At 45.1% G+C, this 24,925-nt stretch overlaps 1 protein-coding gene across 1 annotated transcript in view; it reads left to right on the top strand.

Annotated features, from left to right (window-relative positions):
- The window catches only part of TLN1 (talin 1), a 3,443,760-nt gene that overhangs the window by 1,224,303 nt on the left and 2,194,532 nt on the right, over nt 1–24,925 (top strand). The window contains exon 9 of the mRNA XM_044078439.1: nt 4,790–4,917. Within this exon, the coding sequence (XP_043934374.1) occupies nt 4,790–4,917 (128 nt within the window). The remainder of the gene's footprint in view (nt 1–4,789; nt 4,918–24,925) is intronic.

Genomic DNA, 24,925 nt, shown 5'->3' on the forward strand with positions numbered 1-24,925 from the left:
ACTCATTTGGGGAAACTTTGCATACCTTAAGGGAACACTTCCACTGGGAAGGTCAAGATTATTCAGATTCCAAGAAAAGGCTTAGGGGATTTCTCTTGCTACCTCAGCACAGGCCTCTGGCTATACCTCCTGTCTTGGACATATTAGATGGTGTACTCTGAGGCCTGCCTTAACCCGGATTCTCTACCTCCAGCCCCAGTCAAGCCTGATAGGTACTACAGGGTTCCTGACTCACACCAGTTTCTATACAAAAGCCATGCTGCTGACCCAGAAACCATCTCACAGGGCCCCAAGGGAATTAAGGCCTCCACTGCTAAAAATCCATTACCTTCCGAGAGAGATTCCAGATCCTTAGAAAGGTGGGGAAAAAAGGTATATACCTCGGCTACCTTAACCATGAGGGCATTAAACTGTCAGTTCCATATGCTAAAGTACCAACAGTTTTTGTTATCACAATTGAAAAGTAAAATGTCACAACCTGAACAACCAGACTTGAAGGAGTTGCAGGATTTGATGCATAGTGCAGAACAAGTGGGTAAACATACCTTACAATGTGGTTTTGATGCTCTAGAGGCCTCATGTAGAGCTGCTGTTACAGGATCAGTCATACGTAGACATGTCTGGCTCAAGGAACAAACCTTGCCAGATCATGTCAAAGCTAAATTACTAGATGCCCCTCTACAAAAGGATGTATTATTTGGTGCTAATGCTGAGGAGGTATTATGGAAAATGGAGGAAAAGGCTAAATCAATGCAAACTGTGAAAGATTTTCTACAGGTACAACCCCCACGTTTCAGTAGAAATTGGCTTTCCAAAAATTGGTCCTTTCCAGCCACGGACAGACCCCAAAGAGGTAGATACAGGTGCCCGAGGGGCAGAGTGCAATCCCAATTGACAAAATTCTGCTCAAGGATTTTTCATCCAAAGGCCTGGAGAGTAGACGCTCTCTTTCAGTTGGACATCAATGACAGTTTATGCCTTCCCACCTCTTCCTCTGCTGCCCAAAGTTCTATTAAAAACCAGAGCAGACAGACCAAAGATGATTCTCATTGCTCCAGACTGGCCAAGACAACACTGGTACCCACTCCTGAGGAGCCTGACGCATTCCCCACCATGGATCCTGCCTCTAATGCCTCTTCTCCTGACTCAGCACAGCTTCAAATTTCTTCACAGTCAGCTAAAAACACTCAATCTAGCCACATTGGAAGATTCCTTAGCATCACAACAGACCCTACTCTCCAAGGAGGTGCAGGATGTCATTTTGGAGGCCAGAAGGCCGTCTACTAGAAAAGCTTACTCCGCAAAATGGAAACGGTTTTGTGTCTGGAATGAGAAAAGGGGCCAGGATCCTGGAAAACTGAATTTACCTCCGATATTACAGTATCTAGCTGAGCTGCTAAGCAGTGGACTTTCATTCTCCTCCATCAAAATCCATGCCTCGGCCATTTCTGCAAAATACAACACTGATCCACCCTTATTCTCTCACCCCCTGTTAAGACAGTTCCTCAGAGGGGCTAAATCTAAAACCCCCAAGGAAACAACCAGTACCTGCTTGGGATCTCAATTTCATTCTAGAAAAACTGACCTTGCCTCCTTTTGAGCCAGCTGCCTCAACAGATTTGCAATATTTGTCATGGAAAACAGCTTTCCTTCTGGCTATTACCTCAGCTCGTAGGGTTTTGGAACTACAAGCTCTCATGGCTGTGTGCAGCCTTTTTATCATCTTCCATCAGGACAGAGTTTCCTTACGAACCAACCCGTCCTTTATGCCAAAAGTGGTACCCAGGGTAGCTTTGAATCAGGCCATACACTTACCTACCTTTTGTCCTAATCCTCAAAACAAAGGGGAGAGATTACTACATTCGTTGGACATCCACAGACAACTGCGTTATTATTTGGACAGAACAAAGCCGTTCAGAAAATCATAACAGCTCTTTGTGTCCTATGCTATAGGAGCTCAAGGAAAGCTAATTTCCAAACAGACAATCTCAAAATGGATAGCCCACTGCATACGCTTTTGCTATTCCTTTCATGGCAAAACTGTACCTACAGGCATCAGATCTCACTCCACAAGGGCCACGGCTACCTCTGCAGCCTTTCTCAGAGGAGTTCCTACCAAAGATATTTTAGAAGCCGCCACTTGGAGTTCTGTGCATACCTTCTCCAAGCACTACCACCTTCCACTATACTCCAAATCTAGAGCGGGCTTTGCCAATGCAATCTTGCAGGGCATTCTGGCTCCTCCTAGTTCCACCTAGTGCCTACCACCCCTTTCTTAGTTTTGGGATTCTACCCATCTGTTATGACTGCAGCTGTATGCACGATGAACATAGTACAGTTTTGTACCTACCATAAATGTAGATGTTAGAGTGCTAATACAGCTGCAGTCCAGGTTTCCCTCCCTCCTTCCCCTCTTGGGACAGGCCTATTGGCTAACATCTCCTCATGCAACCTGATTGGGGTATTCATTCTTGATGTATTTGCTTGCACTACTGTATTTTGATTATATGGCATTGCTTTGTTACACAAATTTATGTATTGCCTTCCTTCTGGGGGCACCTGACATCTGGGGCAAGAAAAAACGAAGAAAATGGCGTCTGCTGGTTCTTTTATACCCCTGTCGCACTGACGTCAGGGAAGAAGCGACGACAACAGACGCTGGACCTAGACTTTGGAATTCGGCCGACCGAGGACCTGCCTGACGGCAGGAGAACCCATCTGTTATGACTGCAGCTGTATTAGCACTCGAACATCTACATTTATGGTAGGTACAAAACTGTACTTTTTGTGTTTTAAATTATATTATATATATATTATGTATAATGTAATTTTGCTCCCTATTTGGGGGGCACCTGACATCTGGGGCAAGAAAAACTAAAGTAATAGCATCGGTGCATGTTTTATACCCCTGACGACCTGATGTCGTGGAAGAAGGGACAGCAACCGACGCAGGACCCAAGACTTTGTTAATGAGGCCGAGTGAGGACAACCTGCCAGCAGATTACCCAAATGTAATGACTGCAACAGTGAATACACTCTTAACATCTACATTTATGGTAAGTGTACACAGCTGTACTTTTCTAGAAGCTGGATAAGAAAGGAAAGCAATTGAACTGTGAAGAAATTTTATCTGTCTCTGAAACCAACGTGCAATAGGAATTACCCTTCAAAACCTTGGCCTTTTCCCTCTAGACAAGACAGGGGGGGTCCTCCCTGTCGTAAAATAGCCACACAGTCCAGAAGATAACATCTAGAACAGTCGCATAGAACAGGAGCTCAAAAGAGCCCACCCAACACAGAGATCAACTGTAATCATCTTTAACTCCAGCCCCAGCTACCCCTACATATTCTTACTTCCAAACCTCTGCCTGAAAGACTCTTCTTCTTTTTAAATCAGTGGAAAACTATTACCAGGGACTGTTGGGCCCTCAACTTCATAGAAAGGGGGGGGGGTACTGCATTCAGTTCAGAGAAATCTCACCCTCCTTCGTTATCCGAAGAACACTAAAAGAACAGGAGAGCCTGTCATTTGGGAACTACTTTAGTCTTTTCCGCCAGATCAGGAGGGAAAAGGTTTCTACTCAAGGGTCTTCCTAATTCCAAGAAAGGAGGGCACCTGGAGGCCCATCTTGAACCTTTCAAAACTAAGCAAGTGGGTCAATATTCCAAAATTCAGAATGCTTGTTTTACAAAAATGACTTCCTATGAACTTCCAAGATGCCTTCAGGGTCACTGTAGATGTATAGGATACTTACCTCTAGTTTCCCATAGCAGACTGTCACAGAAAATACTCACAATTTGTAGCAGTAGGCTGTCTCTTCCAATTGTGTGCCTTACCATTTGTCCACTGCTACCATAGTCTTCACAAAATACTTAGCTCCTTGATAGCACTTTACAGAAGTCTGGGAGTTCATTTTTACCCCATACTTAGATGAGTCTTACTTTGAAGGAAAATCCACAGAAGAGACCCTGGACTGCTTTCTAGGTAGGACTCACCTTATGTCTTCACAAGTTGCAAACTTCCTCAAATAGGTATCCTCTTTCTCTGAGCCCTCCTAGATTTGGCCCAACAGAAAGCCTTTCTTCCCCATAACAAAATGTATTTTTAAACAAACTACCTGACCAGCCTGTTACGAAAACACAGCTCAGCAAGGGAGTTTCTGAGGTTTCTTGGTTACATGGCATTCTGCATTCTAATGATTCCACTTGCCAAGTTAAATATGAGAAACTTTTGGTGGTGGCTGCTTAAAAAATGCTTTGGAACAGCATTCTCAGTCCCTGGATACCCAGTTGCCTCTCTTCCATGCTTGGACAAGTAGCTGCCGTGGTGAAGGAACACCATACTTAAGAACCTAGTGAGAAATTTCTCTGCAGCCGAAATTCTAGTAGGAAGGGCTAATGTGGTAGTGATCTACTTGAACATATAATTTCTTACAAAGCTGTATTTTCTTAATTGGTAGACTAAATAAATATTAAAAAAAATACCACAGGTGAAAAGTCAATAAGGCTAAAAAAAAATAATTACAACTGGGATAGCTGAATTACTGGTACAGACTTAAAGGAGCAGTATTTTTCTAGAAGTGGAACCATATATGTTCTGTCAACATTTTTTTTTAATCTACATCTTTTACTGTAGATATTTAGTAGTTTAATTATTTTTTATAAGTTCAGTTTGCATAATAGGTAAGTGTCAAAATCTATATCATGAGTCATGTTGCCAAATGTTTGTGACCAGTTTTACTGAAGGTTAGTTATGTAGTTTTCATCATTTTTTGTTTGCTTTCTGAAGGCTCGAGATGACATCTTGAATGGTTCTCATCCAGTCTCCTTTGACAAGGCCTGTGAGTTTGCTGGCTACCAGTGCTTGATTCAGTTTGGACCTCACAATGAACAGAAACATAAACCCGGCTTCTTAGAGTGAGTGACATTACGACTGTTATAATTTTTTAGTCACTTTGGATACCTTTCTACTTTATTTGGTAAGGAAAACATAGTATTTTATACAGCATCAGGCAGTTTTGGAAACCACATTTGCTGGTAAAAATAAGATGTGGATGTATTTGAGAACCATTAATATGACTCCCAGCTGCTCCTCTGCACACATGCTATTGTGTAGTATGAGAATGGCATTTGATTTTTTATACTGCTTTGCTTGTGTACATAGCTAAATCTTCACTAAAGCTGATGGATTGTGCACTAGATAGTCCAGTGTACAGAGTTGTAATTTTAGACCAACACTGTTTTTGTGTATTGGAATAGTTTTCCATCATACAAAGTTTTGTTTGGTGCTTTAATAAACCTGCATGTCTTAGTAAGTGGACAGCAGAACTTTCCTGAATTGTGGCTGGTAACTGCCTTCTGCAACCGTGTATTTCTGGTGTGTGTATAAAAAGGAGTGATCTGAAGTCCTGTCTCGCCTTCATTCTTACATATGGGTTTGGAGCCGATCCTCTGCTCTGACTTGGCCTATTATAAATCTCAAGTCTTCTAGATGGCTTGTGGCTAGGTAGGTATCCCATAGTGCACCAGTCCAATTCCCAGATCTCGTTTACCGCATCTACGAGTTCAGATGCGTTTCTTGCTTGGCCGTGGCTAAGTTTAGCATTTTTCCTATTATTCTATTTCTGCTTTACTTTAGAATTTATATGGTTATAGATGGAGTGTATTAGAGTAGTTTTTCAGTCATTGTTGAAGTGTTTCCTCACTTTAAGTTACTTGTTGAGAACTGGTTGGCCATTGGTCTTGTTGTTCTTGATGTTATGTGATCCTATCTCGCTTACATTCTGACTGATGGGTTCGGAGCCGATCCCTCGGCTCCGACTCGGCACGCTTATGCCAAAGAGCGAAGTCTCTTATTGACTGAGCTTACTATATCCCAGGATGCACCACTACCAGTCCCCCAGATCTCGTTTGCCGCTAACTAGCGAAGACGTGGTCTCGAGCTGGCTGAGCTAAGTAGTGGGTTTTTTCACTAACTTTCTGTCAGGAATTTGCTAATTTCTAAACAAAAAGCTGTTTTAACGGCTACTCTGTTGTGTGTGTGTGTTTGACAATTTTTTCTGTGGAAAATTGTGTGTGATTGATACTTGTTCTAGTTACAGGCTCCCTCGGTCTATAGGGCCTTCCTACTGGTTAATTCCCTTTTAAAACAACCTTAGGGTTTATTTATTCTTTGTTTCCTTATACGGTGGTTGACTGTTGTTCATTTTGGTTTTGTGTGAACGGCAAGTTAATCTGGACTTAAAATAAAGTTGTCTGTGAGAAAGTACTTCTTTTTTGCTTATAATGTCTCAAGCACCTAGGCCTTCGGGCTTCAAAAAGTGCACTAAATGTAACTTTAAGATGTCTATCACGGATGACCATTCTCTGTGTGTATATTGTTTGGGCGCCAAACATTTGCAGGAGTCCTGCAACGTGTGTCACGCTTTTTCCTCGAGGGTCCTCCAAGAGAGGAAAAATAAGCTTATATTAAAAGGCCTTATAAAACCCTCTTTTGAGGAAGCTTTAGCATCCTCTCCTTCTCCTGCTAAAGAAAAGGGCGTCGGCTCCGACCAGTCCGTCGGATCCGACCGCCAAAAGACATAGGCAGGCTTCTCCTTGCTCCAAGGACTTCGGAGCCGAGGGCGACAGTCTGCCTCGATGCCACCAGTCTCGACTCCTCTGGCTTTGGAGCCGATGGCTGGGGCATCGAGAGGCGGTCACCTTCGGCTCCACTGGTCTCGGAGCCGATGAAGATTGTCGCTCAGACACTTCCTCCTCTGCGCCTAAGTCCTCCTCGGCACCGATGGAAACTAGTTTGGGTATTCCTTGCGCCGATAGTCATCGAGTCGCCTCGAGCCGGTCCCCTAGCCCCTTGGGGCCGTTGGAGAGGCCATTTCAACCCGTTCAGTATCCTCTAGGTCATCGAGGATGTCAGATTCGGACATAGACAGGGTGCTCCAAAGACTGTTCCAGTCCCCAGTCTTTCAAGAATTTGTTTGCTCCGACCCAGTTGGCTTCGGAGCCGACAGCCCATGCCCATGTCATTGCCATTCCTCCTCCGACCGCCCGGCCGGAGCAGGTGCTGTTGGAGCCGGTGGAGGTCTTAGGGTCGGCTCCGACCCTTACTCCAACCCGGCCTTCGGGTCCGAGTTTGGCACACGGACTTCTTCGGCTGGACCCGGGGTGATGTTTGGGACCTATGCTGTCGGTTCCGAGCCTCCCTCTCGGTGCTTCGGCTGCGGGACTTCCGTCTGCTATCATGGCTCCGGGGACCGGACACTCCCAGGATTCTGGGGGTCCGGCTTTCAGAGCTATGAGGAGTGCCTTGGCCAAGTCTTCTTCGGCCATCTCTCCGGCTTTACCGGCACCTTCCCTGGGCGTGGAGACTGGGTCTTTGGCAGTTCCCCTGTCCTTAGGCAGCGGAGCCCCGGGGCCTGAGGTTACCCCCACTGGGGGTTCCCCTCCTCCTGAGGGTTCTTCTGAGTTGTCTTCAGAGGAGCCCCCAAGGAAGAGGTCGTGCAAGAGGAAGCACGTGGACTCCCCCGAGTCTCTTACATCGGACACTGATCTTGATGAGGCAGAGGGGTCCCCAAAGTCGTCCTCGGATGATGTCTCATTTGCAGACATTTTAGAGATCCTCAAACAACGAGGCGGCTGGATATCCAAACCCCCCTCTGCTGATGAGTCAGTGCTTCTCAAGGCCTTTGGGGCTCAGCCCTCCGCCTCCTGGGTGTCTCCGCCCTTCGACGAGCTCCTGGATTTGGTTTGTCGGAGGCGTGGGAACATCCAGATACCGTGGAACCAGTGCCTTCTCGTCCTAACAAATTTTTGGCTGCCCCAGGGGAGAAGGAGTTCCTGACTAAAGGCGTGGCTGTAGATGCCATGGTGGTGGCATCTGCTACACAACAGGACGTGGCAGAGGCTTCAACGTCCGTCCATCCTCCTAATAAGGAGTCTAGGAGCATGGACCGCACGGAAGCGCACCCTGACTTCAGCGGCCTTTACTTTAAGGTCCCTGAATTATTTGGCACATTTTACCAGGCTACAGAGGGATCTGGTCAAGGAGCTGTCAGATTCCTCTCGGTAACCTACCTGAGCAGCTAGCCCAGTCGGTTAGCTCTCAGTTGGCTATCCTTACTTCAATTTCTAACTCGTCCATGAGGCTCATTTCATATGCGGCCAAGGGCGGTAGAGCGTAGGCACAGGCGTGGCTCACGGAGACAAGCCTGGCTCCGTTGTGTCATTTTGGAGGCCTTCAAGTCTTCCTTCCGACGCTCCCTTTGATGGGTCCTCTTTGTTTGGACCTAAGGTTAAAGACACTCTTACCCGCTGTGAGCAAGAGGGAAAACTTTATCTGCTGTAGGTGCCGTTATTCCACTCCCTTCGGCCTTATCCCAAGGCTAAAGAGGAGGGAAGATGTGGTTCCAAATCACGTAAGTTTTTTCCTCAACAGCAGGAAGATTCCCCTTCCAGAGGCAGAGGACGGGGAAATTTTTCTGGGAGACGCCGTCCCAGGGGCGGCAGAGGGCCCCGCAATTCTGGAGACCGCGAGTCCTTTCGTGGCTCTTCAGCCTCCCACACTTCATGAGGGATTGCCCGGCTGTGCTGCTCCGGAGCCAGTCGGGTGCCATTTTGCCAAGCACCTAAAAGCCTGGGAATCTATCACTCAGGACAGATGGGTGCTTCGGATTATTGCCGGAGGTTACACCATTCCCTTCACACACTCACCCCCACCGTCCAAAAAGATCCCGGACCCACCACCCAGTCAAAGGGAAATTGCAGCCGCGGAAGCATCAAAGCTGCTAGGAAAAGGAGTCATCCAACCGGTCCCCACAGACCAGATCGGATCCGAAAATTACTCAAGGTTCTTTTTAGTGCCAAAAAAGACAGGGGACCTGAGACCAATATTGGATCTCAGCAGACTAAACCAGTCCGTCACGAAATCCAAATTCCGAATGGTCACGTTACAATCCATTCTCCCATTGTTGGAGAAGGATGTTTGGATGTGCTCCATAGATCTCAAGGACGCCTATTATCACATACCGATACATCGGGCGTCCAGGAAGTATCTGCGCTTCAGCCTGGGAGACAGTCATTTCCAATTTTGTGCACTGCCCTTTGGTCTCACCACAGCCCCCAGGGTGTTCACCAAGTGTTTGGCAGTAGTGACTGACTGCTCACCTGAGGAGTCTTGGATTCCAAGTGTTTCCCTATCTGGACGACTGGCTCCTGACTGCCACCACCAGGCATCTACTAATGGACAACCTCAAAGCCACCATTTCCCTGGGTGCTACCCTGGGAATTACATTCAATTGGTCAAAGTCTGTCTTGCTGCCCTCTCAGCGCATAAGGTTCATAGGAACAGAGATAGACTCAAAATTGATGCGCGTCTTTCTTCCTACTGAAAGGATTCAAACTTTACAAGGTCAAGTTCAAGCCCTGCTTTCAAGATCCAAAGCCCCAGCCAGGATGGTCCTGCAACTTTTAGGTTCGATGTCTGCCACGGTTCTCTTAGTTCCTCTGGCAAGATTGCACATGAGGATTCTTCAGTGGCTGTTATCGACTCAATGGTCCTTTCAGAATCTTCCCCTCAATCACCCCATTATGATTACAGAAGCGTGCAACCGGGTGCTCCGCTGGTGGCTTCAGACGTGCAATCTGAATCAGGAAGACCTTTTGTTATCCCCCCTCCGGTGGCCACCCTGACGACGGATGCCTCCCAGACAGGGTGGGGGGGGCATTGTCTGGGCAGGTTAGTTCAGGGTTCCTGGCTTCCAGGCGAAACCTTTCTCCACATCAATGTATTGGAGATGAGGGCTGTACTTCTGTCCCTACAGGACCTCCACAAGTTTCTCCCTCAAGGCATTATCGCTATCCACACAGACAACATGTCGGTGGTCTGGTATCTAAACAAACAAGGAGGGACCAGATCTTACCCCCTTTGCAGAGAGGCCATGAGAGTGTGGGAATGGGCTGTAGCTACCAACCGTTTCTTGGTAGCGACCCACATTCCAGGGAAATCCAATATATTGGCAGACAGATTAAGCAGGACAATTCTCTCTCCTCACGAGTGGTCCCTGAACGAAACAGTAGCAGCTCAGGTTTTCAGAAGATGGGGGACGCCGTGCTGCGACCTGTTTGCAACACCACAAAACACAAAGTGCAAAAGGTTCTTCTCCTTGACTCCACATCAGGGGGAGGCAGCTATGGATGCTCTAGCACAACCTTGGCCAACAGGGCTACTTTATGCTTTTCCTCCGGTTCCACTTCTCCCCAAAGTCATTCAGAAAGCTTCTCAATTGGGGTCCACAATGATACTAATTGCTCCGTACTGGCCTCGTCAGGTATGGTTCCCCTACCTGAAGAAACATGCGGTGGACGATCCTTGGGTTATGGATCTAACTCCGGATCTGCTAATTCATCAGTCGGGACAACACCAGTCCCTTCGCACTTTGAAGTTGACAGCTTGGCTCCTCCACTTCCGACTTTAGTCAGAAATCACACCTTAGACCCGGAAGTTATTCACATTTTATCTTCGGCCCACAAACCCACCACTAAGAAATTGTACCTCAGTAAGTGGAAGAGGTTTGCTATCTGGGCTCAACTCAGGGGCTTAGACCCTATCACTGCCCCTATTCCAGAGGTTTTGAAATTTTTAACATCCTTGTTTAATCAAGGATCTTCAGTCTCTACTATTAAAGTCCAATTGGCAGCTATCTCTAAATTTCACGAATCCATGGATCCACCGTTGATGAGCAGCAGGTTATGCAAAACTTTCATTAAAGGTGCTGGGCTGTTAAGACCCCCAGTTTTTCATCCTGCGCCTCCGTGGGATCTTGATTTGGTGCTTCGTGCCTTAACATCTTCCCCTTTCGAACCGGCTGCTACATGTGAGTTAAAATATCTGTCTTGGAAAACTGCCTTCTTAGTTGCAATTACCTCTGCAAGAAGGGTTTCAGAGCTTCAAGCCCTATCTATCAAACCACCGTACTTGATTTTTCACAAGGATAGAGTATCACTTAGGCCTAACCCATCTTTTGTCCCAAAGGTTTGTTCTAATCTCTGTCTCCAACAATCTCTAGAGCTACCAGTTTTCTTTCCAAAATTCTCCAACGAAGCAGAGTACACTCTCCATAAATTGGATGTTCACAGGCAATTGCGCTTCTATCTAGACAGGACTCAGCAAATTCGTAAATCAGACCAGTTGTTTGCGTCCTTTTCAGACAATAAATTGGGTAAAACCATCACAAAAGCTACTATCTCCAAATGGATTAGAGATTGTATAACTCAGGCTTATTCCTCTTCAAATAAGCAACTTACAACATCTATCGAAGCTCACTCTACCAGAGCTATGGCTACTTCTATCGCCTTTCATTCCAAGCTCGCTATTTCTGAGATTTGTGCTGCGGCTACTTGGTCCAACCCGCACACTTTCATTTCCCACTATAAATTGGATGTGGCATCTAAAGGGCGAGCATCATTTGGTTCCACGGTACTCAGGAGTGTTTTCCAGTGAGCCACCCAGGATTCAGGTGCTAGGGACGCTGTCCCATCAGTCAGAATGTAGGCGAGATAGGATCACATAACATCTTTTAGTTATGTACTCACCATAACTTCAGGTGTTTGGGATCCATCTCGCCTACATTCCTAATACCCACCCTCCTTCCCCCGGCCTTGGAGATCAGAAGAGATTAAACGGTTTTGAGTTCTACTGTTTTATCTTGTTTCATCTGACGATGTTATATAAGCAGTGCGTGCATGTGTGCATGTATGCGGACAAACTAGATCTGGGGGACTGGTAGTGGTGCATCCTGGGATATAGTAAGCTCAGCCAATAAGAGACTTCGCTCTTTGGCATAAGCGTGCCGAGTCGGAGCCGAGGGATCGGCTCCGAACCCATCAGTCAGAATGTAGGCGAGATGGATCCCAAACATCTGAAGTTATGGTGAGTACATAACTAAAAGTTTGGTATCCTGTGTGCCAGTCTCTTCTAATTAACGGCGTGTCTGCACTTAATTTGCTATTTTATGTGTGCAACAGTTTGGAATTTAGATAGTTTCTTACTTAGTTAATACCACTTCAGGTTAACGTGCACACTTGCGCTTCCTTTGCTTTTTTTCATGTGCAGTATTTCGTACTATTAGAGAGTTTGCAATTTAAATAATTAAATATTTAGTGTTTCACTTTGTGTACAGGTTCCTTGGTATTTTCGACCCTTTTTGCCTCTCTGACTGAGCGTAGATTCTTTTGAGACAGTTTCGATATTCAGTTCTTTAAATTTGTGGGTGTAGTCTAGCCGATAGTTTTCTGACCTTATACTTTCTACCTAGGTCCATTTAAGTTAGAGGACCTAGTTCTCTGTTTTTCTCTCTTCCCAGAGCTAGGCGCATTTTCGTCAGAGGACCTAGTCCTCGTCATTAGTGTGCTTGTGTGGTAAGGGCTAGGCCCGTTTACGACACAGTCCTCATTGTGCTTATGTGTTTCTGCTTCACCAGTTATGTCTAAAGAGGCAAAAGACCATAAACCTTCAGGTTTTAAAAAATGTGTAAAGTGCTCCCAGAAGATGCCCATAGTAATTGTGTTTATTGCCTTGGAGCCATTCATCTGCAGGAAATCTGTTTGATGTTTTTTGTGTTTCACTGTTGCAGTCATTACATTTGGGTAATCTGCTGGCAGGTTGCCCCCATTCGGCCTGAATAACAAAGTCTTGGATCCTGCGTCGGTTGCTGTCTCCTCTTCCATGACGTCAGGTAAAACCTGCAGCCGACGCCATTTTATTCAGTCTTTCTTGCCGCGCGGTGCCCGAAGCCGAAGCAGTTCACAAGTGCCGGTCGGCCGACTCCTGAAATTTTCGCGTTCGAGTTTCAGAACCAAAGTCTTCAACTAAAGCTAAGTAACCCGTTGGGGAAACTTTTTCTTGCTCCTTACCGATGTCAGTAAAAGTTAATAATTGCATTACTTGTGGGAAGCAAATACCTCATAAGGATTTTCATTTGTACTGTATTCCTTGCATAGGCCCAGATCATAACGTGCCTTGCTGTCTGTTTTGTGCTAGATTTAACCAACGCACTTAAACGTCTGTATATTTTTGCTTCAAAATATTTTAGATCAAGATTTAATTACCCTGAAATGTCGTCTGTTAGAAATCAGACTACCTGAGTTCACAAAAAACGCAAAGAAAAAGACTGAGGTCCAAAACCGACTAAGCTTCCCCTATGCCAGTCGCTGGTTCGCCAGTATTCAGTGTGGTGCTTTCGCAGCCCCTGATGCCCGCTACTTTTGAGTCGCAGGCCTCTACCGAGACCCATGTGGAGTCCAGTATGCCGCAAGATTCTCAGAGTATTGAACCCGTGGATGTCTCTCCCTTGGATGGTCTGGAGCCGTTGAGCAGGCACTGGCTTCCGAGGTTGTTTTCAGGCCTTAACATTTTTATATAAAACAGACGGCAAGCTTCAAAAACAAGATCAAAAACAGTTTCTAAGTGTAAAAAACCAACGCATGAGCCACGTGTTTTGGTCCCTATGCCTAAAAAACAGATGATCAAAATGGCTGAGGACTTAATTACCTTGATCAGGGGTTCACACCCCCCCCCCAACATTGTTGGTGTTTTTGGAATCAAGCATGGCTCCTGATACCCTACCTCCGGCTCCTAGTAAGCCAGACAGATATTACAGGGTTGCTGACACTCAAAACATTTCTATTCAGAAATCCTGCTGCTGATCCTGCGACTAGCTCACAGGGTCCCAAAGGTGTAAAGGCCTATAGAGCCAAAAATCCTACCCCCTCTAATAGAGATTCCAGGGCACTGGATAGCTGGGGAAAGAAGGTTTACATGTCTGCAACTTTGGCAATTAGGGCTTTAAACTGCCAGTTTCATATGCTTAAATATCAACAGCATGATGTTCGTGTTTCACTGTTGCAGTCATTACACTTGTGTTATCCTGCTGGCAGGCTACCCGCAGTCTGCCTGAATTCCAAAGTACTGGTCCGGCGTCAGTTGCTGTTGCCTCTTCCCTGACGTCAGTGTGCCAGGGGTATATAAGATGCAGCTGACGCCATTTTCTTCAGTCTTTCATGCTGCTCGGTGCCTGAAGTAAAAGCAGTCCACAAGTGCCGGTTGGCCGACTCCTGAGATTTTCGAAATCGAATTTCAGATCCAAAATCTTCAATAAAGCTAAGTACCCCGTTGGGGAAACTTTTTCTTGCTCCAGACCGATGTCATAAAGTTAACAATTGTATTTCTTGTGGGAAGCAAATACCTCATGAGGATTTTCATTCTTACTGTATTCCTTGCCTAGGCCTTGACCACGATGTAGCTAGTTGTCGGTTTTGTGCTAGATTTAACCAACACACTATTAAGCATCGGTACGAATTTTCCTTTCATTACTTTGGCCGAAGGCTCTGTGTGGAAAATAGAGTTACAGGAATTATTGCATGCAGCAGAACAGTCTGGAAAGCATACTTTGCAATGTGGTTTTGATTCCTTGGAGGCCTCTTGCAGCGCCGCAGTTACTGGATCTGTGATTAGAAGGCATGCCTGGCTCAAGGAGCAAAATCTGCCTGATCATGTTAAAGCTAAATTGTTGTATGCGCCTTTACAGCATGGTACTCTGTTTGGTAATTTTAAAGAAAATGGAAGACAAAGCTAAATCTATGCAAACTGTAAAAGATTTTTTACAAGTGCAACCACCCAGGTTCAGTAGGCAGTGGCTTACTAAAAATTGGTACTTTCCTGTGTACAACAGCGCCTCTCAAGGCAAATCCAGGCGCTCAAAAGGCTGTAGATACCAATCACAGGGTTCTTACAGGTCAAAGCAATGGGGTGCCTCCACCTTCAAATCTGGAGGAAACAAAGCACCACCCAACAGTAAGCAGTCTTGATGACTTTCCCTCTACCTTCACCAAGCACTTATCTTTTGGCAGCCCCCTTGGGGGGAAAGTTAGCACTTCATGCTCAAAATTGGCAGTTAATTACCCAGGACAAATGGGTATTAAACTTAGTTTTCCAGGGGTACAGATTTCATTTCCATGCTTCGCCAGTGCCGAATGGTTGGCCAGATCTGCCACAAAATCAATGGGCAGAGGCTCAAAAACAAGTTACGTCCCTCATGGAGATGGGGGCTATTCAACCAGTACCAGAACAGGGAAAAATGGCAAGGTTTTTTTTTAAGGCTGTTCCTGGTGCCCAGAAAAGACCATGCATGGCGTCCAATACTGGACACATCGATTTTGATCACGTACCTTGACATTCCAAAATTCAAAATGCTGACTGTACAACAACTACTGCCTATGCTGGGCAGGAATGCTTGGTTAGTGACTCAAGACGTAAGAGGCATACCTGTATATCCCAATAAGGGAATCGTGCAGAATATACCTCCACTTCAAGGCAGGTTTTTTGCATTACCAATTTTCTGCACTGCCCTTTGGCTTATCTACTGCCTCCAGAGTCTTTACAAAGTGCCTGGCACCAGTAATTGCATTTTGCAGACAAAGAAGCGCACACATTTATCCTTACCCGGACTGTCTCAAGCAGAGAACAAGGACATTCTTCAACATCTGGCATTTGTAAAAAGGCTTCTAACATGCCTAGGTTACACAATAAACAAAAAGAAACCACAACTGGTACCCTCTCAAATAATTACATTCCTGGGTGCAAGCTTGGATGCAACTGCCCAGATGGCTTACCTTACGCCAGACAAACAAAGGCAACTGACAACATACTTCAAACAGATGGCAACAAAAACCCAGTTATCTGCAAGACAAATTCTGAAGGCTTTGGGGTGCATTGCATCCTGCATTCTAATTATTCCATATGCAAGACTGCATATGAGGAAACTTCAGTGGTACCTAAAAAAGTGTATGGAGTCAACATTCACAGTCTGGAAACAATGATTCCTCTCATTCCCTGCCTATGAGTTTCTTTGGTGGGCAGAGACATGTCACCAAAACAAGGGACGGTCATTCACTCTACCCCCTGCCACCCAAACCCTAACTACAGACGCATCAGACTGTGCTTGGGCGGTCCCACCTGGCAGGGAGTTGCATTCATGGAGCCCAAAACAAATGCATCTGCATATCAGCCAGAAAGAGATGCTAGCAGTTCAGAATGCTCTGGCAGCTTTCAATGACTTACTTCATCCAGGACAACTATTGATATTTATTTATTTTTATTATTTTACATTTGTTTACTGGGCTAGTCTAACTGGATACATGTCCATTTTCAGTAGAGGCTCGGGGAGAATAGCTCCACATAAGACAAGAAACAAAAATAGAAACATAACTTTATAGTAAGCTACAGATTGCTTGTCAGACAAAAAAGTTAACAGCAATGAGAGAGAGAAAAAAAATATACAATAAAACAAACAGAAAAATTCACCTTTTAACCAGTACAATCTACAGTAGTATAGAAATTCAGGTATCAAAGTTGTTTTACAGCAAGTTAGGGTTAATCTGGATTAGAACAGTTACATAACCAATGTGTTTTAAGATGGTATTTTAAGGTTTTTCTTAGTGTAAAGGAGGACAATGATAGTTTATTAGGGAGTTGGTTCCAATTTTTGCCCACTGCATTAGAGAACAGGGCACTTACTGCCATGTTAGATTTGCAGGTAGCAACATGAAGTTTCCTTGATGATCGTAAAGTGTCAAGATTTCTATATTGGGTGATAAGGCTAGAGAGTATTGGGGTATTTGTGGGGTGATAGAGGATCTTATGAGCAATAGTCAATTGGTTGAAGTGGATCTGATTCTGAAATTCTAACCAATCTAACTGCTGCATGTTACAATGATGAGCCTTGAAAGGAGAAGCAGTAGTAAATCTGGCAATGTTGTTATAAGAGGTTTCCAGTTTGTATATATTGTTTTTAGACAGGTTTGTATATATTGATGAAGCATAGAGAAGAGCGGAGATGAGATGGGAAAGGTCAATAGTGGCCCTGGCTAAGGGAGAGAGGAAAAGCCTTATTTTGTAAAGAGATCCTAGTTTCTTAACAGATTTTATGGTATTATTGATATGGGTATCAAAGTTTAGGTTATCTGTAGTTACCCCTAGAAGTTTAGTAATAGGATCAGAGGATATAAGTATGCCATTATTGGAAGAGACTGAGAAATTGATTGTGGTTGACTTCCTTATAGAAGAAAAAAGGGGGAGTTTAGTTTTTTTAGGGTTCAGAAGGAGGCAACGTTGTAGGAACCCAGTTCTCTATTATATTAAACATGTTTTGGGTTAGAGACTACAGCTAGATTTGTGATTTGGAGGAGCAGATTATTGTTGAGCTGTCTGCGTATTGTACACATTTTGCATGGGGAATAGCTTGGTTAAGGTCGTTGATGAATATTGAGAAAAGAGAAGTGGTCCCAGTATGGACCCTTGAGGGATGCCAAGGGTAACAGGGAGATGGGATGATAGGTTGTTTTCCCATAGGACAGCCTGTTGACTATTATCCAAATATGACTGAAACCATGTTACAAACATTGTAACAAGAGAAAAGGATTGTAGAATTTTAATAAGATTATGGTTGACCATATCAAATGCTTTAGAGAGGTCGATAAAAAGAGCAGAGGAGAGTGTGTTGTTGTTGCGGTTGAAATTAATGCAGTCAGTGAAGGATAATAGGGCAGTAGTTGTGCTATGAAAGGGTCTGAAACCATGTTGACAGTTACCCAGAAGATTATTCTGGAGAAGATGTTCCAGCAGTTGTTTATGGATACACTTTTCCATTATTTTAGCCAGGGGGGAGAGAAGCGCAATAGGACAATAGAAAATTCTATGGAATTTCCACCCTTGTATAGGTGAATGATGTGGGAGATTTTCCAGGTAGTTGGTATGGTGCTTTCTTGTATGGTTCTATTTATCAGCAGTGATACAGGGTATGCTATAGCTTTGGCTGCTTTTTGTAGATATTCAGAGGGTAGTAGGTCTCCTGAAGGGGTGCATGGTTTTAGTTTGTACAAGAGCTTGAAGATCAGGGAAGTAGGAACTGGTTGAAAGTGGAGTGTTGGAAGAGAGTTTGTGGAATGAGTTGGGAGAGAAAAACTGTGAGCTGATTTGCCAGTGTTTGGATGGTTTCTGTAAAGTAGGAATTAAAGGCATTAGCAGTTTGCTTTGGATTTGGAGGATTGGCCTGGTCTAAGTCTGTTTACGCTAAACTAAAATTTTTTTGGATTGTTTTGGTTTGATTCCTGGAGGTGGCCGTAATAGTTTTTTTTATCATCAGGTATGGCTTTTTTTGTCTTATTTCTAATTTCTTTGAACATTTGTTGGTCTAAGGGGTTTCTAGTAGTTCTCCACCTGTTCCAGAATGTATTTCTATACTGAATTTTTTCTTTGGTTTTCTTTGTAAGCCAAGGGGCTGTTACAAGGTTTAATTTTGATAGAGCGCTTAGGAGCATGGCGGTCAAGGATTGCTAGAAAGTTTGAGTTGAAATAGGTAACTGCTTCATCCAGTGGGAGATATTTTAAGGGTGACCAGTTAGTTGCTTGTAGTGGTCAGGGTTGAAGTTTTTGTCGCTTCTGATAGTTCTAAATATGATTCTGTTTGATAAGCTTGTTTTTTGCCTGATAATATAAGTAAGAGAATGATCACTTATATCATCAGGTTGGATTCCAACATTATACAGTTGTTGATGATTGTTTATTAGAATCCAGTCTAGGATGGATTCTGTGTTGTTGGGTTTATTAATTCTAGTTGGGGAGTTAATGGTCGGAGAGAAACCGTGAAAGTTAATATGGGAGGTAGGTCTTTCCATGGAGCAGTACTTCCAGTCAATATTGATGAAAACCGACAACACCACGGTTATGTGATACATAAGCAGGGGGGTACACATTCCTACCCCCTTTGCAGACTAGCCATGGCATTGTGGAACACAGCCTTGACTTAAGTACATCTTCAAGCTCAGTTCCTGCCAGGAAAACAATACTCTGGCAGACGACCTAAGCAGAAATCTTATGGACCCGCACGAGTGGAAACTGGACCCGCAAATCTTCAGCATGGTAACACAGAAATCAGGGAGCCCAGACATGGATCTATTTGCCTCTCCCCAAAATTATCATCTGGACAAATTCTGCGCAAGGACTTATTACAGACAAGCATGGAATGTGGATGTCCTATCCTTCAGTTGCAAAAACTATCAGTCTATGCCTTTCCCCCTCTGCCTCTTCTCTCCAATGTCTTACTGAAGGTCAGACAGGAAAAAACAAAAATGATCCTAATTGCTCCGGCCTCGCCAGCACTGATACCCAATTCTAAGGAATATGTCTCGACTCCTCCCTCCTTGGTACTTGCCTCAAATACCTCATCTACTGTCTCAGCAGAACAATCAAATTCTGCACACCCAGCTCCAAACTCTGAACCTTGCAGCATGGCTGATCATTTAATTATCCAAACAACGCCTCTCAGTAAGTCTGTGATGGATGTAATTTTGGAAGCCAGAAGGCCTAGTACTAGAAAATCTTATGCTGATAAATGGAAGAGATTCTGTGCTTGGAACCAAGCACAAGGAACACAGACACAGCAAAACCAAATATCCCTCAGATTTTACAATACATGACTGAGATGCTTGAGAAGGGCCTATCGTTTTCTTCAAAAAAAATCTATGCTTCTGCCATCTCTGCGCATTACAACACAGAACCTCCCATCTTTTCTCATCTTCTGCTAAACAGTATCTTATAGGGGCCAAAAATTTAAGGCCTCCCAGAAGATCACCAACTCCTGCATGGGACCTCAATTTTGTGCTAGAAAAACTCACCCTGCCTCCTTTTGAACCAGCAGCTACTGCAGATATAAAAATGTTATCTTGGAAAACAGCTTTCCTTTTGGCAATCATTTCAGCATGAAGGGTTTCAGAACTGCAGGCTCTCATGGCTGTGGAGCCTTTTATTACATTTTACCCGGGCCGGGTGTCCCTCAGGATCAATCCTTCCTTTATGCCTAAGGTGGTATCCAGTGTGGCTCTTAACCAAGCTATTCACCTGCCAACATTTTACCCAAATCCGCAGAACAAGGGAGAGCGGATTTTGCATTCATTGGACGTACACAGACCACTAAGATTCTACTTATACAGGACCAAATCTCTAAGAAAGTCTGAGCAACTACTGGTGGCATTTACTTCAGGATCAGAGGGGAAGACTCTCTCAAAGCAGACTATTTCTAAGTGAATAAGCCACTGCATTTGTTTCTGCTACTAGCACTATGGTAAACCTGTGCCCAAGGGAATCGGGTCACATTCCACCAGGGGTGCCTCTACCTCAGCAGCCTTTCTCAGAAGAGTTCCAACCAAAGAAATTTTAGAAGCTGCTACTTGTAGCTCTGTGCATACCTTCACAAAGCATTATCATTTGCCTCTATTCTCCAAATCCAGGGCAGGCTTTGCCGCTGCAGTTCTGAAGGGCCTTATAGCCGCTCCTCATGCTATTTAGTTCCATCCTCCCATCCATAGCTTTCGGATTCTACCCAAATGTAATGACTGCAACAGTGAAACACGTAGAACATAGTACAGATGTCCTTCAAGGATGCATCTGCAGTCCTGACAAATGGGTTGTCCTGGCCTCAGGCAGCCCTTCGGTAGTACAGTTGTGTAAAGTTACCGTAAATGTAGATGTTCAAGTGTATTCCCTGGTTCCGCCTACCAGGGAACAACTGGAAGCACCCTTGGGCGGAAAGCTAGCCTTATTTTCAGACAACTGGCATTGCATTACAGGAGACAGATGGACTTTACAAACAATAGACAAGGGCTACAGGTTTCACTTCCACACACTACCAAAAAAGAGAGGAATGCCAAACCTTCCACCAAGCCAAAAAACAGAGGCTCAAAAACAAATCAACAACTTACTAAGGATGAGAGCTATAGAAAAGGTACCACTTCACTATATCCTAAAGCCTTTGTGGTGTATTTGCTTTTAGATGAAGGTAAAGTTTCTGTTGCTAAAAGTGCTTTTACATATATTGCTGTTTTATATATATATCTCACACACACACACACACACAAATATAATTTTTTTTTTTGCTCCCCATTTGGGGGGCACCTGACATCTGGGACAAGAAAAACTGAATAAAATGGCATCGGCTGCATGTTTTATACCCCTGATGACCTGACGTCATGGAAGAGGAGACGGCAACCGATGCAGGACCCAAGACTTGGTTATTCAGGCCGACTGAGGGCAACCTGCCAGCAGATTACCCAAGTGTAATGACTGCAACAGTGAATACACTCTAGCATCTACATTTATGGTAAGTGTACACGTTTGTACTTTTTGCCATTTTATCAGCTCTAGAGTTCTTCAGTAGCGGAAGAACAAGCTATATTTGAAAGGTCTCCTCAAGCCTTCCTTTGAGGAAGATTTGGCCAATTTTTAGTCTTCCTCTAAATCTCATTACTCCGAAAAAGAGAAGATGAAGTCTACCAAGAGGCATTCCCCAGCCGGTGTTTCCGTGCCGCCTCCTAAGATTCCTAAGTCGGATAAAACAACTTCCTCCTCGGCTCCACTGACCTCTGAGCCGATCGAGGTTGTTGATACTGAGACTTCAGTTTAAGCCCCATGTTTATCGGATCCGGTCCAGAGATCCCTTGTCTGTCTCCCCAACCTTAAGGTCACTGATCTTGCAAAGGTCCAGATTACCCACTCTGTCTTCCAGAGTAGTGCTTAGACTGCTTAAGTCATCTGCCTTGCCAGAAATGCTGTTGGCTCTGACCCAGTCTGTTCCAGAGCCACCTGAGTCCATTCACCCTGTTGTGGTTCCTCCTCTGAGCTAGGCCGGGCTTTCGGAGCCGGAGTGTTCATTACCACTGGTTGTGGAACCCTCTGTTCCAGCTCCCCTCTAGGCTGTCTCGAAGCCGAGCTCTGCTCCAACAGCTTTGGTGCATTTGCTGATGTCCTTCAAGGATGCATCTGCAGTCCTAACATATGGGTTGTCCTGCCTCAGGCAGCCCTTCGGTTGGCCGGATTCCAAAGTCTGGGTCTGGCCTCGGCTGATGTCGCACTTCACCCGACGTCATAGCTGCTGGGGTATAAAGGCATCAGCCGACACCATTTTCCCCAGTCTTTCTTGCCGCGCGGTGCCCGAAGCAGAAGCTGTTCGCAAGTGCCGGTCGGTCAGATCCAGAGATTTCTACTACCGAAGACTTCTAAAAAAGCTAAGTACCCGTTGGGGCTCTTTCTTGCCTCAGCCGATGTCAGACAAAGTAAATAATTGTTTAACTTGTGGGAAACAAATACCTCATAAGGATTTCCACTCTTACTGCCTTCCTTGCTTAGGCCCAGACCACGACGTATCAGCTTGTCTAGCCTGTGCTTCCTTCAACCGACGGACGCTTAGACGTCGGTCGGAGTTTGCAGAGGAGTTTTTTGGTCCCGCTTTTGCATATAAAATGCTGTCTGAGACTCCGACTTCACAATTAGCTAAAAAGCGCAAGGAAAAGGACCGACACTCGCGGTCCGCGGTTTCAGCTGAAACCACGGTTAGGCCAACCGCGAGTGTCTCGGTTTCGGCCGAAAGCATGCCTCCGATAACCGAGGCCTCACAGAGCATGGCTGAATCTGCTACTGAAATTACTGCTACAGAAGCAGGCACCCAGGGTTTGTCAGACACTATTCCTTTAGACATTTCTACCCCTGCACGTGGGGCTGCTAGACCCCCTGCTTCTATGTCTATCAAGGCCTTTTCCAGGGCTAAAGCAGCTAAATCTTCTAAGGCCTTAACTAAAAAAGCTCCCTCACACGGGCCTACCTCTAGTTCCCAGATGCTCAGCCTGGCTGAGGACCTTATTTCTTTGATCAGGGGATCCCAACCTCGCCCAGACAGGGCCTCTCAACCTCCTCCAGATAAGAGGCCTAGGACTGAATCCCCTGAACCTGTCTCTACAGACCATTCCTCGGATGACTCAGATATTTCAGACCATCAAGGAAGGCCCATATTCTCCTTATGAGGATTCTGATGCAGAAGACTCCATTCCTTCTGCTTCTCCTCCTGAAGAATTTTCTTTTGGAGAAACCCTACACTCTATGAGGGAACACTTCGAATGGCAGGGCCAGGATTTTTCAGATTCAAGGAAAAGGCTAAGGACTTCTTTACACTTACCACAGCATAGGCCTTTAGCCATTCCTCCAGTACTATCAGTTGTTGATGATGCATATAATGATGCCAGTACTGCCCCTGATTCTCTTCCTCCGGCCCCTGCCAAACCTGACAGATATTACAGGGTCCCGGACACACACTACCACTTGTATAAGGCTCATATTGCAGACCCAGAAACCATTTCACAGGCCCATATTCTCCTTATGAGGATTCTGATGCAGAAGACTCCATTCCTTCTGCTTCTCCTCCTGAAGAATTTTCTTTTGGAGAAACCCTACACTCTATGAGGGAACACTTCGAATGGCAGGGCCAGGATTTTTCAGATTCAAGGAAAAGGCTAAGGACTTCTTTACACTTACCACAGCATAGGCCTTTAGCCATTCCTCCAGTACTATCAGTTGTTGATGATGCATATAATGATGCCAGTACTGCCCCTGATTCTCTTCCTCCGGCCCCTGCCAAACCTGACAGATATTACAGGGTCCCGGACACACACTACCACTTGTATAAGGCTCATATTGCAGACCCAGAAACCATTTCACAGGGCCCTAAAGGTGTGGCAGCTGCCTCTGCCAAAAACCCTCTTCCCTCTGAAAGGGAATCTAGAGCATTAGAGAGATGGGGTAAAAAGGTTTATACATCTGCTACTCTTTCGGCCAGGGCCTTAAACTGTCAGTTTCACATGATTCAGTACCAGGAATTTTTGTTAGACCAGCTAAATAAAAAACTGTCCTCTCCTGAACCTATAGACCGCAAGTCCCTTCAGGATTTGGTACATAACTCTCAGCAGGTCAGTAATCATTTCTTAAAATGTGGCTATGATGCACTGGAGGCTTCCGTTAGATCAGCTATGACTGGAGCAGTGATTCGAAGGCATGCCTGGTTAAAAGAGCAATCCTTACCAGACCATGTTAAGGCAAAACTCCTAGATGCTCCTATGGAGAAACAACGTTTGTTTGGCTCCTCTGCACAGGAGGTACTAAAGAAAGTGAAAGAAAAAGCAAAATCTGTCCAAACAGTCAAGGATTTCTTACAGGTCCAACCTCCGAGGTTTAGCAGAAATTGGCCTTCGAAGAATTGGTCCTTTCCAGACACCTCCAGAGCACAGAGAGGCAGAAATAGATGCCCAAGAGGCAGAGGTCAATCTAGGGGTGCCTACAGGGGATGTCAGTGGCAATCTGCCAACCAGAGAAGTGCTGCCACAGCTGCAACTACAACCACTTCCACAGGACAGACGCAATGACTTGGCTCTGGTTCCGCCTACCAGGGAACAACTGGAAGCACCCTTGGGCGGAAAGCTAGCTTATTTTCCGACAACTGGCATTGCATTACAGGAGACAGATGGACTTTACAAACAATAGACAAGGGCTACAGGTTTCACTTCCACACTCTACCAAAAAAGAGAGGAATGCCAAACCTTCCACCAAGCCAAAAAACAGAGGCTCAAAAACAAATCAACAACTTACTAAGGATGAGAGCTATAGAAAAGGTACCACCTATGGAACAAGGCCAAGGATTTTACTCCAGACTATTCCTTGTGCAAAGAAAAGAAAATCAATGGAGACCTATTCTCGACTTGTCCACACTGAACACATACCTCATTGTTCCAAAATTCAAAATGCTGACCCTCCAGCAACTTCTTCCCATGCTGGGCAAGGAGTCTTGGCTGGTGACTCTAGATCTCAAAGAGGCATACCTGCACGTCCCTATACGACCAGATTGCAGAAGACACCTCAGATTTCTTGCAGTATCAGAGCATTATCAATTCTCAGCATTGCCCTTTGGCTTATCTACTGCGCCCGGAGTATTCACAAAATGCCTGGCATCAGTAATTGCTCATTGCAGGCTTCAGGGAATTCAAATTTACCCAT

This window comes from Protopterus annectens, chromosome 1.part1, assembly GCF_019279795.1.
Source record: "Protopterus annectens isolate FY-2018-M chromosome 1.part1, PAN1.0, whole genome shotgun sequence".
NCBI lineage: Eukaryota > Metazoa > Chordata > Ceratodontiformes > Protopteridae > Protopterus > Protopterus annectens.